Raw genomic sequence first — 16383 nt, 5'->3', positions numbered from 1 at the left:
CAATCACTAATGTTTTAATGAACACCAAAAGGCAGAGAGTGGGCTGATCTCGCCCCTTCCTCTCCCAATAAAGATTCCCTAAGCGGTCCAGATCGAGCCCCCAACTAATCGGCTCTGGAGGCAAATCATTCAAATGTTAACAAATACTCACACACAAAATTAAATTAAGATGCGCAGAACTCTAATTATTCGAGCTGAAAAATTAATCTCACTTGAAAGCAATAATGATGTAGATGTCACATTGAACAACAGGAGATTGCCCGAATTGTTACACTCACGTTATTCACCCACAACCTTAATTTCTTACCCACTACCTTAATTTCTCAAGTACTTCCCTTGCACCCATCACTGCCTGGTCTAGATGAGAAAAATAAGGTGAGGTCTTCATAAAAATCTGCATCAAATTAAACAACTAATTAATTAGCAGAGGTAAGCATTGGTGCGAAACCAGAGCCTTATGGATGTTTAAGTCTTCTTAATTAGCTGCAGGGGCCTGACAAGCTGGAAACAGGACCTTGTGTATAATGTCTGGCTGGGCCTCCCTGGGGTTCAGATCACACGTTCAACTCAGTGCTATGGCCATGCAAAACGTTTACAGTGGAGAGAAACTGAACAATTTGGCACTCCTCTCCCAAAAAATAATGAATTTCATTTCTCCCCCCTTGAGAAAGATTTCAAGGTGAGAATCAGACTGAGCTAAAAGTGTCATGCATGGGCTGAAAAAGAAGGTACATTTTTTCCTAAGAGTAACGATTTGTAGACTTTTTAAGTTGCTTGTCACTGACTCTCAAAAAACCCACTACTACTATTACAAGGGACTTGTCAAATGAATTCTCTAATTTTCACTCACAGGCCTGGTGGTAGGTAGCCTACGGCCTCTCCTCCCTTCTCTCAACAGAGGTGATTATTTCCACTGCTACAGAAGCTGTTTGCCATGCTTAGAAGAAGCATGGCAAACAGCAGCAGTCTTTGGCAGGTGTGGCGCTGGCTGGCGCAGGAGAGTGAGGAGCAGCCCACGCCCGAGCTCTCTCTCTCTCTCTCTCACTCTCTGCCGAGCCTCTGACAGCTGGACGAGGTAAGTACAGGACAGGTCCTCAGGCACGCCGCCATCACTGTCCGGGGCTGGTTGCCTCCTCCTCTGCAGCGGCCGCCGCTAGGGCCTCCACTCCCGACTTGTCCAACGCCCACCAGCGCCCGCCTGCTGCCCGATGCCCAGATCAAAAGTGTGTCAGGGGGTCAGAAAGCCAGACACCTTTCTGCACAGACAAGCACTCATGTTCGTGCCATACTCCCTGTCAGAGTGAGACTGCTGCCGGACAGCACCCTTTGTCAAGTTAGCAATAATGGAAAGTGTCCAAAACAAGCCAGACAGCCCCAAAGGCGTGGGAGAGACCTGTTTATAATATCTCATATATTTCGATATGATGACCATTAACAATGTTCACGAGCTACCACATAACGCTTTTTGACCTTACTGAGGAAAGGTGGTGCAAAAGCAAACACTCTCTTGCTAATGACTGCTTTATACTGCTTAAACTCACAATTAACATTTATGTATATGGAGTCCTCAACCAAGCAGCTTCAAAATCCTCCAGTAATGTGCTTAATACTAAAATCTCACTTCACTCTCACTTGAAAATCCTTCATTCTAACAGGCTATAATCTTCTTTCTTAATCACCTACCATGTTTGAGATTTTTTAATAACAGCTTGTGTGAAATATAGACCAAAGTAGTCCAAGGGCCATTTAATAACAGTTTCTAATCAGGCTTGATCTGGTAAAACTCAACTCAAACCACAGTTCACATTCAGCAACAGAAGCTTAATGCATACTGGTTCTTGTCCTATCATTTCTCTAACCAAGCATCTCCACGAGGCGGAGAGATATCATATGCATACTACTGGAGCGAGGATTTATAAACACTACCACCTGAGGTCTGAGAGAGAGAACAACTGAGCAAGTGTGTTCATTATTCTGTGATAAATACTTCTTAGTTCCCCCTCCAATGAACATTTGACTCGAACAGAAAGCCTGTGCTTGTGTTTTACTCTTTGGAAATGTGCAGTTCCTCGAAGTATTTTTAAAAAGTATTTTTGTTTTTTGTTTTCATCATCCAGATCCTTCCAGCAAACAGCACAAAATCTCACAGATCTCCTCCGGAGTTCCATAATTACTTATATGGAGTTATGATCCCCACCTAATTGCACTTTTTATATAACAATACCTCAGCATCAAAGACAATGTGATGCCTCAGGAAGACATTTTTTTTATATTTTAATAGTTGTAGTTTCATCTTGTTTTTGATTTCTCCCCCATGATTAAATCTGCACTTCTCTGGTGGAGGGAAAATAAAATGTTGTTTCTCTCACATTATTATTTCTAATATAACAACATACGTGTTGAGAGGTGCATAGTTATCATCTGTTATGAATAGAATATGATTAGAGTTTATTATTTGAATGTCTCTGATAACCCATAGATGTGGAATGGCTTTCATCGAAAGTGCTGTTGACACACTTACATTTTGTACCTGTCTAGCATGACACCGGCAAACCACTTACAAATGCCTGCTTCTTTTTCTTCTTATTGTTCACTTATGCCAACTCAGTAGCGAGGCTTTCACGCCCATTTATTTTCTTCCATTGAGATTTAATGCATATGGTTAAGTGATAATGCATCTCCTTCCAGCATTATGCAGAGGCCTGTGCTTTCACCAAGCCACTCCAAGGAATTTGTCAAACCACTGATTCACCTCATGAGCCATTCCACTCACTCAGCGACCTGAACCAATTTCCCCACTAATCTTTGTGACCAAAGGCATTTCTAATCACCACACACAAAAAAAAAAGGCTTTGTCTTAAAGCTTCTGGCACATCTCAGGGAAGAAAAGCAAAAGACACATAAGACTTATCATCCTCTCTGCTGCACTCACTGGTTAACACAATTAATTTGGATGGTGTGCTCCACCAATCTGACAAAAAGAATGGAATGAAATCACATTAATTTGCTGGTAGATGTAGGCCGTGCCATGGGCCTGCACGTGTATTTTTGTCTCTACCAGCGTTTCAGGCTGTGCGAACACAGTATGGTATGGTGGCATCTGAGCAATGGTGGCCCACATCTGCATATTATACATTATATCATATAATACTGTGTATGAATAACAAGTGCGCTTGAGTACCTGAGTACCGGTGTCATGACTGACTTCATCACATACCACTGTTTCCTATTTTAGCTCTGCGCACAGCTTGCAAAACGTGGTGGACACCGGTACATTGTGATGGAAATGAGATGTTTGAAGAATGAATCATCAAGCATCTTCAGATCGAGATTTACGATGGTTGCACATGTTTGCCCACGTAGCTGATTTAACACTGTCACCTGTCGTTTTTTATTTATTTTTTAATTTTTTTATCACAAATGCAATTTTGAACGAACCTAACGTGAATATTATACTCCATCCATGTGTGTCCGTTAATGTCATTTCACTCAATAGGCCGTTTCTATTCACCTGGAAAAATGAAAACATTTCCTGAAGAGTGGAGTGTGTTGGTGTCTGTTGTTATGTTATTTTGAACATTTTTCAGAAACCAAAAAAGAAACCTACTAACTACAATGTAGGTGCTATTCTCGGTGTGAAATACATTTTATGTTCAAATATCACAAAAAAAAACATAAAAGAACCATGAACAAGGACACCAGTCTTCAATGACGTACTCCCTCATCATTCAGATTACTGGGGGGGTTAGACAATTAGCCTACTTCATATCTGTCTTCTAATTTGAACATTTACATTAAATGCTTATTTAACATGAATAGTGCAGTTGTGCAGATATCAACATGGTTAGTGCTACACAACTGCTATGAATGTAAAAAGGTGTATCCAAAGATGTGTTGTAACCATTTGAAAATGCTATTCAGGATTTAGTACTTCCTCAGTCAGTCATAGGCAATGATCTTGTTTGTAAATAGTGTTATCACTTGATTCTAATCCATGGCTGAATAAAGAGTGTAAACTGACTAGTCACCACGACTCCAGACGGCACACTCACACGTTCCCAGCCGAAGCGGTGTATGGCTCGATTCTGGACGATTTGAGGCAAACGTGTTGAGATCGATGTGCTCTCTCAAGTATAGAAATAATTTTAAGCACACACAGACACACGCCTAAAATGCCTGCTCGTCTATAATGTATCCATGCCGTGTCCTCAACAACGCAGCCGTAAGACAGATTCATAGATTCATGCTGAATGCTCTGTAACGGTGGGTTGATGGGGGGGGGAACGAGACAGCAGGTCAGCAATGCACAGATTGCATCGGTTCCCGAAACGCATGCCCCAAAGGACACGCAGAGGTCAAAGGACAATAACGTCTCCAATATTTGGGCTGATAGTGCCACTGTTTACTGAACACTCACACACTACCACTCCCACTCAAGTACTGACACTGATATGAGGGAGATGAGGTAAAGCCATAAAGCAATACTGGCCAGGTGCAGTTTGGAAATGAGTCATTGTCCTAAAGCACAGAATAACTAACAGTGTGTCAGGCATTGCATAAAATAAAAATGTAATAGAGATTAAATGGGTTAAATAATCTCCCAAACATTTCAAATGTTATGGCATATACCTATATATATTAAGTATCTGACTGTCAAGTTATCCACCACTGCTTTAATGTCCTCTACAGTTTTGTCCTCCTGTACTTCTGAATATCTCTGGCTGACTCCATACGATGACCAAGGAGTAGTTAGCCCGCTTCCACTTACTATCGGGTGGCAGGAGTCAAATAAAATGATGAGGAATCTACCCTGAGCACAATGATAAGCTAGGGTCCTCATGAATAAAAGATGGACTCTGCTTGAAGGGAAAGGGGGAAAGAGAGAGAGGGAAAGAGAGAGAGGAGAGGGGGGGAAGACAGAGAGTGAGAGGGAGTTCTCTATCCTTCCTTCAGCAGGGGTGGTGGCAGCTGCACATTAAATGCAGTGTTACATCTCAGTTGCCTGGATTCCTATTTTAGGGTTGGGTCTGAGATGCCAGACTCAGAACATGGCATCTCTTGTGCTAACACAACCTGGGTATGTGGATGATCTACTCGTCTGTGGGCATCAGCTAGCTTCTGGATGCTTGATATCTAATTAAAGCTCTGTCCTGGGCACAGTCATTGCATCAGCATACATTTTCACTCCTAAATTGTGATTTAATCACACATTTATCAAAAGGGACATAGAAGAAAAATTGCCTCTGAAAATACTCCTGCTTGCCATTCCAAAAGTAATTTATTATTCCCACATACAGAGAAGTAGCAAGGGCATAATCTAATGAGAACAAAAAAAGGCCTGTTTCCTGAAGCTCTGTTGTCATTCTTCAGCAGTTTTGAATCATATTCTTGTTAGGACAAAACAGTTGCAAACTAAATTGTAGCATGTGTTCCGAATTTGGATAAAACACTTGTCAGCTCTTTTTTTTTCAAGGCACTGGAATTGTTTCCTAATAGTATGGTTTATGAGGCCAAACTGCAGGGCCAACGTTTGAATGTTTCCATTTTAAACTTATCATTAAATGCTGTTTTCTCCACATTTATTATCTAGCAATGGGGCATGTGCCCCAGCGTCAGTCTTTCCGAGCCAACCACATGACATGAGACTGCTAGTAGAGGAGGTGGAATTATTCAGCTGAACCTGTGCAATGCTGATTTAATATATATGCAAATTCTTAGCAGACATGCCCATTTTAAAAATTCTAACTGCCACCACCATGACCCCCAGCCTAAATGTACAAACTAATATCCACAAAATGACCTGTGAGGCCTATGTGCTCTCATTTTTGGCCAGGTCCATAACAGTATACACTTAACCTGTTCTGAGATCTCAACATGTACAAGCCAGAGCTTTAGAACCAGCAGGTCACTGAGGACAACTGAAAAGAAAAGGAAACTACACAAGAAGTGATGACCACCACAACTCCTGCACTGTATGGGGTTTCACTTTGAGGGGGGGGAGGGACACTACCCTGCTCTAAACAGATCACTGTTGTTCCATTCTGTATTTCAGGGAGCTATTGTGAGATAACTACATAATGGAAAGAAAGGGGGGCAAGTGAGGAAAAAGCCACAGGAATCAAATGGTTGGGAGCAAAGCTCTTACAAGTGGTCTGTTTGCCTGACAGAATTGCCTATCTGGGGTAGCAAGTAATACAACTTGGACAAAGAAGACAAGGTAGAATCTACATCAAAAACTAGAGCACTCGATGGTTTCATGTACCATTTTATTGGACTTATATAGAAATACTTAAAAAAACATGAAGTAGCACCATTACTTAAGTTTTACTTTATCATGTAGAACTTTAAATGTCAGAAAAATAAAACTCTTGATACATTTTCAAATCTTGTTTCAGCAAATATAATATTAGTATTTCACCATGAGGTTAAAGGCCCTTTATCATAAAATAAAATATACTTTGTTTTTAAACTTTGCTCAATAAAGTACATTTACGCTCAAGTAACTTCACCTACATATACATAAACAAGTGGTAAACAAATGTATTAAAATAGAAATACTAAACTATAGTGGTGCAACAGAACTCTGTAATTCCCACTGGAATCTAATTCATACAAATTTTAGAAAGCATAAACGGTTCCTTTTTGTTTGACTTACTAAGTTTTATACATTTCAATGTTTTGTAATAATATAGAATAAAATATGCTTTATATTACTGAATAAAAAATATGCTGGGTGAAGCGGATTTAAAAGACATTTTTTGCTGAACCTACAAAACCTCCATCCCAACAGAATACTGGTAAATGCGATACACATGTTGTGGTCTGAATTTCTTCCCACATTTCTGTGATATTAAAATAATACAGTGTTCACTGCCATAAGGCCATACTAAAAATAAACGATATTTTAACCCAGCTACAAAAAAGTTCACTGAACTTAAATTAAAATATTTGTAAACATCTTTGCAATACGAAATATAATCTTTCAAGTCAAAAAAGAATAAAATACTTCAATCTGTATTAATGTAATTAATATTTAAAACTTTCAACTTGTGGAATTTTAATCTGTACATATATATGTAGGATATGTTGTTGCTCTCCCTCAACTGTTTCTCCTCTCTAGCTGCAGTATCGTCACCTTCAGAAGTCAATAATCCTGTTTTGTCAAGGCCTTCCAAATTTCCTAACCACAAGCTCTGCTACCAATACATTCGATCAGTGAAACTTAAAGGCCAGTTTCTATAACAGTCAACAAAATTGACTTAAGTACCTCAATCAAGATCTAACTCCATGTTATAACTTCATTAATGTTGTGTACAATTTACTAGAACTAATGATTACTAGGCTTTAATATTTAAAACATGCATTAGATGTTGAAAATATTGTCCCAAGCTACAGTACATTATAAACAATTACAATGGAGCCCTGAAGGGTGTCCCTTTTTGGATACTGCAGCTTTACATACATATGTATATATACATACAAGAACACGTTATTAGGATTTCATAAAGCCTTACGAGTTTTGTTCATGGTGGTTTGTTGCTATCTGCATGTTGGGTACAACTTATGAAAATATACGTATAGCCTGAGTAACAGCTGCGTGGCAGACAGGGCATTTGGGCTCATTTTTCTCACAGATGCGATTGGCGCACTCCATGCAGAACAGGTTGTGACCACAGGGGACCAGCGCTGCAATGACCTCACTCTCAAAGCACACCGAGCAGTCCCGACTGCCCTTCCGGCTGGTTCCCGAGGAGGAGCTGGACGAGGAGCTGGAGGTGGAGGAGGCGGACGAGTCGGACGGCACCCCGGGGAGGTGGGAGCCCGAGAGGCCGTTGATGCCGGCGGACAGCGCGTTGCCCGGGTAGTTGGGAAAGCTCAGCGTGCCGCCCCCGGGATCGCTGCGCACGCGGCGGGCCAGCGGGTGCTCAGCGGCCCCTCCGGCGTGGTGCAGGGGCGGGGACAGCCGGGGCTGGTTGTTGCAGCCCACCCCGTTGGCACGCCGCTGGTTAGCAATCATCCCGTTGGCATTAGTGGAAGCATTGGCAGGATAGATGGCTGAGTTGTTTCCACCACCGGACACCACGCCACGCTCGTACTGGGACCAGAGGAGTCCTGGGGGAGCAGGCGTGGGGTCAAATCCGGGTGAAGACTCGAAGGTCAAGTCAGTGCAGTCGGGCGAAATCACTTCGCTCCCATAGACAAACTCGTTGCCATTGGTGTTCACATTGATGTTGACGTTGTTGTTATTGTTGTTGCCATTGTTGGAGGCGGTGTAGCTCAAGGCGGGGCTTGGAGGGCTGTAGTCTGCAAGCCGGGAGCTGCTGTTGTTCCCGAAGTAGGAGTCTGTGGAGGCACTGCCCAGCGAGCTGGAGCTGTCGTTGCGGTAGTTGGAGAAAGGCTTGCGTCCAGAGGTGGGGGTCACGCTGGAGGTAGGCTTGCTCCACAGACTGGCGTGGCCGTGCAGGTCGAAGCCCACATCCGTGCCGTTGGCGTGGAAGTCGTTCTCGTCGGTCAGCTCAATGAGCCCCCCGGTACGCATGGCGATGTGTGCTTCGATCTCTTCCCGCGCGCGGTCCACGTTTTCCGGCATGCCTGTGACCTCGAAGACTGGCTCTTTGTCTCGGCTGGGCGTGACAATGTAGGTGTGCGTCTGCTGCTGGATCCGCTTGATGGTGGCCCCCTTGGGTCCCACCACTAATCCCACCACCCTGTAGGGAACCCGCACCTGGATGGTGGTCTGCCCGGGAAGGTTGGGCGGCCCAGGGACAGTGCCACTCCCATTCAGGGTGCTGTTTTTGTTCCTAGAGGCTCGGATCATGGAGAAATGCTCTGCTGCAGAGATGATTTCCCTCCTAGCCATTGCTACATCCTCTCGTCTGCCTGTCACAACAAAGACTGGTTCCTCCCCACGCACTGGAGTCTTGATATAGGTGTTGGTTTTTGCTCGCAGGGCTTTAATTTTGCAACCTGTATTTAGAATAAAACATTGGAGATAATTGTAAGTATAGGTAGGGTTTAAGACTCAGCATAGTGCCCTAACAAGCTGACATGTGTAACTCTAGAGTGTTTTAACGCTAGAGCAATCAGATATTCCAGAACAACAATCTAGTAATTTCTTCAGTGCACAAATTCAAACCACATGCCCTGCTACATGACATACAGCAGTCAGGTCAAAAATAGCGCCGAGGAAAAAAATGCATGCAGAATTCATCATGTTCCGTGGCTTTTAAAAAGGCATAAACTGTTAGGCACCATCTGCACATCAGTGACAAATGCAATTCTACAAAGATACGATAAGGTTTTTTATACAAATGCCTATGCTACAAAAAAATAGTGTTTTCCATAATATCACATAACTTTTGTAGGCTATGCCATCCCTACGACACAAGTAAATTAGTACTCCAGCTTCAAAAAAGAATGATGCTTATGAAATTGTTTCTGTTGACTCGAGTAAGTGGGACAGGATGATATAATATGACATTGGAAGAGGAAAGCCAGTTGATACTGTTTAGTACTGTCAGTTGCACTGTCTGCGTGCTAAGGGCACTATTCCGCTATGTCTTTGTTTTGTTGTTGAGTGCGAGGGTAATGCAGAGGAAAATATAGGCTATGGTGTCTGCGCACATGGACACGTCTCGTCCCATAACAAAAGCCAAATCTAACACTAAATCGCGTCAACAGTGCACGTCAAGTCAAGGACTAACACAAATGAGGTGAAAGAAAATAGTGTTAGAGTAGAGTAGTATAGTAGTGTAGACTACGCACCTTGTCTGCCGACGATTTCAGCTACGTGCTCTGAACTAGGAACTGGGACACATTCGGTCATGTTCACGCTCTTTTTCCTCGGCTCATTGTCATACATTGAATTTTCGTCGTTGTCCAAACCGAGCAACGAAAGCTGGTCCAGTGCTATCTGTAGGGCTCTTTGGTCGTCCAAGGCGTCCCCTTGGTTACTCCCATTCCTCTCCATGTCGGCGAAGAGCGAACTAGGCATCTTGAGAGATCTTGCAGTCTCTGGGATCAGGGAGATCAGACAAAGGGAAAGAACTACGGAAGGAGGGCAGGGTTGAGCAGGGAGAGAGAGGGGACACCGGTTTCAAGCCACTGGTGCAAATCAGTGCTTCTCCTCTCCAGGCAGTTAAAAATCAGTGCAGTCCGACCTATGCGGACGATCTCTGCGCCCAGCTCCTAGATTGTTGCGGACGCACAGTATGCGTATTCCGAAGCAGCCTACTGAGTTGTTGGAATGCCGGCGGTGGCAATATTCCTTCAAAGGGCCCCTCCCCGGCTCACTCAGCTCTTTTCTGTTTTCTGTCTGACTTGCTGCAACCAGACAGCACTACTGGGGGATATGTGCGAATGACGTCACTGGTTGGGCAGGGACGGTGCGGCGCTGCTGCTATTTGCATGCGCAGGTCTGATTGGATAGAACTAGGTGGATGGGAGGTTACCGGCTAAGCATCCAGTCCCCTACTCCCTCCCTCCTTTGTTGTCTAATTAAACCATAATAGACCATTTCGTTGACTAGAGTTTATTTTTTCCAATTTAGCAACAAATTGTTATAGAAATACATTTTATCGGGGTGTAGTAGGATAGGCTACTGTTCACATTGAAATTTGAGTTTGTTGCATTGTCTCACATCACATCACATGCTCAGCTCTTGAGATGATTATTGATTTTCAATCAGTAGCTTACTAGCAATGAGCCCTACATTGTGTAGCCTACTTCCTGTGGATGTCTTGACATGATAAAGCAGCCTACGTGCGTTTGGCCCTACCCTGTCATATAACACTGCAGTACAACCTGTATGAATAGTCTGTGTAATCTACATATTAATATTCACATGACGTAATGTTTATTTCTGATCAGCACCATGAACAAGAAGGTCATGAACATTTCTTGTTGCGTAGACATGGCTAGTAGACTTATATCTGCAGTTTCATATAGGCCTAGCCTAGATGGGATATTTCATGTTTGTGCTGTTCTTAAAATATAGTAAGTTATTTTGATAGCAGGATTAATAGATTTACAAAGGTACATACATCGATTTCAAGTAAAGAACAAATGTCTGCTAACATGCCCGGACATGCGGTCTTTGTTTGATGTTTGTGATGAATGCAGCTTCCTCTGCTCTCTCCCTCCCTCTTTCTCTCTCTCTCCCTCTCTCCTTCCAGTGCACGGGTCTGAAAGTCCCTCTTCAACATAAGCGGTGGTTTATGACCACGCGCTTTATGACAGTAGTTGGCTCTCCCTTTTTATCTATCTGGTTGACTCGTACAAGGCATTTGCCAAATGACATCAGACTCTCCTCCCCTCTTGCTCAGCAACTTGAAACAACTAACAGGTAATTGTTGTGTTCAAACACTTCTCATTTCCTCAGGATGTTTACACCAGTGGACAGGGACAGCTGACAAAAGGGTCTCAATCAATTCAAAACGTATTCTACATCAGCAAGTCCTACTCAAATACACCAGTAGCCTGATATAGCCTGTAAACAGTTTTTGGTTTAACTGAAAAGGTCAGTGTAAAAGAAAATTAGCTAAAGTAAAGGCGGATATCAGACAAATATAAAATTGTGTGGATTTTAATGTTGATTCTACATTTTAATCTTAGACCCACCTTTATTTAGACCCACCTTTATTTAATTCAAGCTGTTCATGTCAGTGTACTACAAGAACAGCTTATACTTTGTCATGAAGCAGAATAATATAGTCTTCTGATCTGAAGGATGAGGTGATGTGTCACCAACAATAGGCAAACAAATGACATGATTCATTTGTGATGCTGGACAGTATGTAAATGTTTAGGCCACGGTGGAGGTGCATACTGAAGCTCTCCCAAAAGCAACTGCATCTAGAGGCAAAGGCACCCATTGTGATCATACTGGTGGGTTGTATGGGGGAGGGGAATCTGCTTCTCTCACACAAAGAAAATTTCAAACCAATTCAGAGCCATTGAGACGAGAAGCACTTGCTTTGTCACCTCACTGTTGGGGAAGAATAGGTATGCTAATATTAACTCCTTTAGACCTGAGAATGTGAGATCTGCCGCTCATTTTCATTCAGAAATCTTTTTTTTAAGCCCCAAATCTATATTTTATAATAGGAGTATGCAATTTATGTTAAATACATTTTTTTATTATTATTATTTTCTACACAGGGTGTAAGGTATTTGATGACAAAGAAATAAAATGTATTCTGTGCAATTTGGCACCTTGAAATTTGGTAATACACAGGAATATGTTGCTACTCGTAACACTAATATCCTTTGTGTAATGTTAAAAAAAACATAGTGTATTTCAAGTTGTACACTTCAATGCAAAGATGCAACACGTGCATTTACTTTTTTCCCCTCACGTTAGTTCCATTCCAACTGGGCAGGTCTTATATGTTGTACTACCCATAAAACAACTAAACAACACAATTGCTCATTGTAACTTCACCAAATGGCTCAATGTCTAACATGCATCCTTATGCATGCACACAATAGAAATGTCATCACCAATTTGCCTGTAAGCACCAGTTTGTACATATGGTGCATAAAACAGAGAAAACGTTCTTTGTTCCAAATGCATGTTATTAATTAGCCCGTCATGTGTGAGTCTGTGTGCTTTGTGTGCTACATGATGTGGAGTGTTCCAGGGTTTCTGACTATTATACTGAGTGTTAATCCCCAGGATATTTTGTCCCTCTGGAGCAAACGGTGCATTGGTCTGACTAAAAAGCTGGATGTTGGCAGACTGGAAACAAGCGGTTGAACGTCGTCAGTCACTGTCAGCCTCCCAGAGCAGGCCTGGTGTATTTTCTGCTGCCCATATGGAATAGCAGTGGTCATCTTAATGACATGACTTTTATGAGCACATGTTTTTCTTGTTAAAATGCTCGCCGCGCAGCTGAAACGTTTTATTACATCCAGTGATATAAAATAAAGGGAGAAAGAACCATCATAACACAGACAGTAAATAGCTGGATGTTAGGCAATTCTCCATAGCTGCGACACATGAAGTGTATATCACACTAATGTTCCATTTGGCTTTTTGAGGGCAGATTGAAATAAAGATTAAATAATAGGGATTTTATTTTATCTAATACCGTGAGTTTGTGTGTTTGATAAATGATTTATATAATAATGCATATAATGCATTCATAATACATATATAAAGGTGTAAAACATATAGAATGTGCCATATAAATATAAACAGTATCTGGTTTTCCGTAATGCAAAGGGTTTACAAGCAGTGGGCATGTTTTATTTTATTCCACATTAAAATCACTGCGGCAGAATTGTTTCTCATTCAGCACAGGAAATCTGTCTGATAGTATCCTCCAATTAGCCAGCCTAAGTTAAGCCTCTGCTCTATGGAAAATACACTGGGGCGTGCTTCGTCTGCTGTAAGCCCTCACTGCTCATTTTGTTTTACTGCAAAGTCTTCCTCTGGCATGGGCAGCTGATGCATTGTAACTGATATTTGCTGTTTGGCATTAGAAGTTAACCAGCTGGTTAGACGCGATTACCTGCCTGGCCGCTAATGAGAAGACGAGGAGCTTAGTGTAGCGTGACCCAGACCTGTCTGTGTGTGCAAACGGCTGGGGCCGGCCTGGGCTGTCTGTGGAGGAACTGGTTGCGGCCAGTGTTGAGAGACTTAATCTGTGCCCTGAGCTGCCGACTGACACAACAGCCCCGGAGGTCACAGGAAACTGGGCAGTCGGGAACCGCCGAGAGCAGAGCAGAGAGCCACCAAAGCAGCCCTGTTTGGATAGTCTGACCTCATCCCTTCTTACGCTAACCAAGAGTGGGGAGCAGGAAAAAAATAAGCAAGAGAGGGAGAGAAAGAGAGAGAGGGAGGGAGAGGGAGAGAGAGAGGGGGGGAAGAGAGCAGCCTGGCTCTAGTTCTTTGTCTGCACAGGGAGGCAGTTTACAAAGACAGTGCTGAGAAGCACTGTAATTGAATATGCTTTTTTACTACACTGTATCACTGCCACTTATTGGGGCAATAAAATAGCACAAAAACAAAGCATCTTGTTTGACTGCTGGGGGATATCTCACGTTATACAGTAATAGGCTCATTGCTCTGAGCTTGATGGCATGTGTTGTGCATGCTGAAGCACTGCTTGGGCAACAGCGGCTGAAAAACGAGCCGGCGCTCCCTGGCTTGTGAATTGATTGTGGGTATGTGTGTGATGAGAGAGTGTGTGGGGTGGGGTGGGGTAGGGGAAGAGAGGAAAAGGATGGGGTGAACGAGGCCATCTCTGTTGCCACTGCAGCAGCAGCAGCAGCAGCAATGACGCAGGACGCGTCTGCAGGTGGGATGCGGAGAGCAGAGCCGCCTACCAACCCTCCCCACCCCCTGTCACCCCGCCTCCCTCCTCCTCCTCCTGCCGCCCGCGCTGACACACTGAACTGAAGTGGCACTGATTCCGTCGGCCCTGATTGGCTGCCTGCCAGGCGCCTGAAGAAGCCATGCAGCACAGCGGCAGGACAGCTGGAGCAGCCAGCCCACAATGCACCTCTCTCTCTCTCTCTCTCTCTCTCTCTCTCTCTCCCCCCTCCAGCCCCACCCCATCCCCTGTCTGTCACTCCTAATTCAGCGCTTCTCAGAGCGCGCGGCTCATTCGATTCGAACGGCAGATCTTCCCTCCCACCTAAAAGTGACCTTCCCCGCAACGCGTCGCCGCTCTGCCCTGCTCTGCTCCCGAAAAGCAGCCAAGAGGGAAACCCGGCCTCGTGGCTAAAAAGGAATAAACACGATCCCAGAATAAACACCGGGGTTGAATTTAGGAGATGGGGATGCTGGGAGGAGCTGGGTGGGGTGAGGCGGGGTGGATGGGTGGGGGTTAGAAAGCCTTACCTCAGCAGCATTTATCAGGGCCGCTTTTGAGAGCACTCACGCCACATTCAGCTCCTGGCCAGCTTTCAGCTAAAGGCACTTTACATAAACATTAAGTCATCAGCCCCAGACTTCTAGCGTGAGCCAGGGACTGGCACCGGCGAGCCAATGGATAATGCAGAGAGGGCCAGCCACACCTTTGTGCTGCTCCACTGGGCTCCTGAACTAGCTGGCTCTGCCATCCTGCCCTGATGTGTGAGAAGACAGTGCCGAATTTTGAGAGAGATAAGGCCAGTGTGTATGTGTTTGTGTGTGGGAGCCAGTGCATGTGTGTTTAGGGGGAGAGGATTACAAGACACCAACCCCACCAACTGTGCTGTACCTTCCTATTAACTGACAGCAGAGAGATTTAGCCCTAATCCCAGCAGCCAGGCCTGCATTAAAACAACCTCCTAATTTACTGCACCGCTCACATGGGGGATGGGGAGAGGTGATGAGGGGTAGGCGGCAGTGGTGGGGGGATGCTAGCTGAGTCAGAAACTTTGGGCCAAGTCTGGAGGTATGAATCCGGCCTTTGTCCTCCTAAATGCAAAAACAAGCCCCCACATCGCACTGCTTTGAACCTAGTTCTGAGCTATGCGTGTCGCCGGAAGACGGAAGTCATATAACCCTTGTCTGAGTCGGCCCCGAGTTGGCATGGACAAATGGCCGCAGGAACGTTCACACATTATCCTCTCACACATCACTTGAGCAACTGCCCTTTGTGGGGGAGCCTCCCTTGTAGCAATTGACAGAACCCTCAGAAGAATCACTACTGTCCCGCTAGCGCTGTTAGCTATTATAAGAGGCACATATCTGGTTCATTATGTTTACAGTCGAATCCACTGTATAAGATATAAACTAGTTTAAAATTAGTATAGTGTTTCCATGGAGAATGACAGTGATAACCTCAATGTGATTTGAGTTGTTGTGCGAACGGGAAGAAATTACCACTGGCAGATAAGATGAGACTGCCAGATATGATGGCAACAGGAAAAAGCAATATTGACTTGAGGGTGACACATATTGAATCCACCCTATTTATAACAGCAAATAATCAAATACTACAAACATCCAAAATATTATTGCAGTAGTTTATATAAATGAGGGACTCTTCCTGTGGGCCAACAAAGGTTACCATTCATCAGACCTCGAAGCCAAAGCCAAAAACCAAATGTCTTTTAAGACCCTATTACTGTAAGTAGGCAATGAATTATGCACATTTCAAAAACAATCACCAAGGCTCTCAGCAATCACCAAACTGTACACATATTTTTTTTCTTCTCAGGAACATTAATGAGAGGCAGTGGAGCGAAGTCCATTCCTCATGCAGGAGACAAGGCATTTCCAGTGTCAAGCCCGGGTTTAAAGTACAATAAACAAACCATGGTACACTGGGGAATTCGGCAGCAGTAACTAAGGTAACTACACAGCAACTTTTCCTGTCTGCACACAAACACACACATATATTTAAAATTATATATATATATATATATATATAATTTTTTTTGTTGTTT

General features: G+C 43.6%; 1 protein-coding gene across 1 annotated transcript; it reads right to left on the bottom strand.

The window, feature by feature from the left end:
* Positions 1–6424: 6424 nt before the first annotated feature.
* mex3b (mex-3 RNA binding family member B) lies at positions 6425–10320 on the bottom strand. Its single transcript, XM_042062348.1, has 2 exons — positions 9766–10320; positions 6425–8967 (listed from the first exon to the last, which is right to left on the bottom strand). Exons 1-2 carry the CDS (start codon positions 9992–9994, stop codon positions 7562–7564), a joined length of 1635 nt encoding a protein of 544 aa, XP_041918282.1. The 5' UTR covers positions 9995–10320; the 3' UTR covers positions 6425–7561.
* Between the last annotated feature and the right edge of the window lie 6063 nt (positions 10321–16383).

The sequence above is a fragment of the Alosa sapidissima genome, chromosome 14 (assembly GCF_018492685.1).
Source record: "Alosa sapidissima isolate fAloSap1 chromosome 14, fAloSap1.pri, whole genome shotgun sequence".
Taxonomy (NCBI): Eukaryota; Metazoa; Chordata; class Actinopteri; order Clupeiformes; family Clupeidae; genus Alosa; species Alosa sapidissima.
This window is presented reverse-complemented; position numbering and strand designations above follow the sequence as displayed.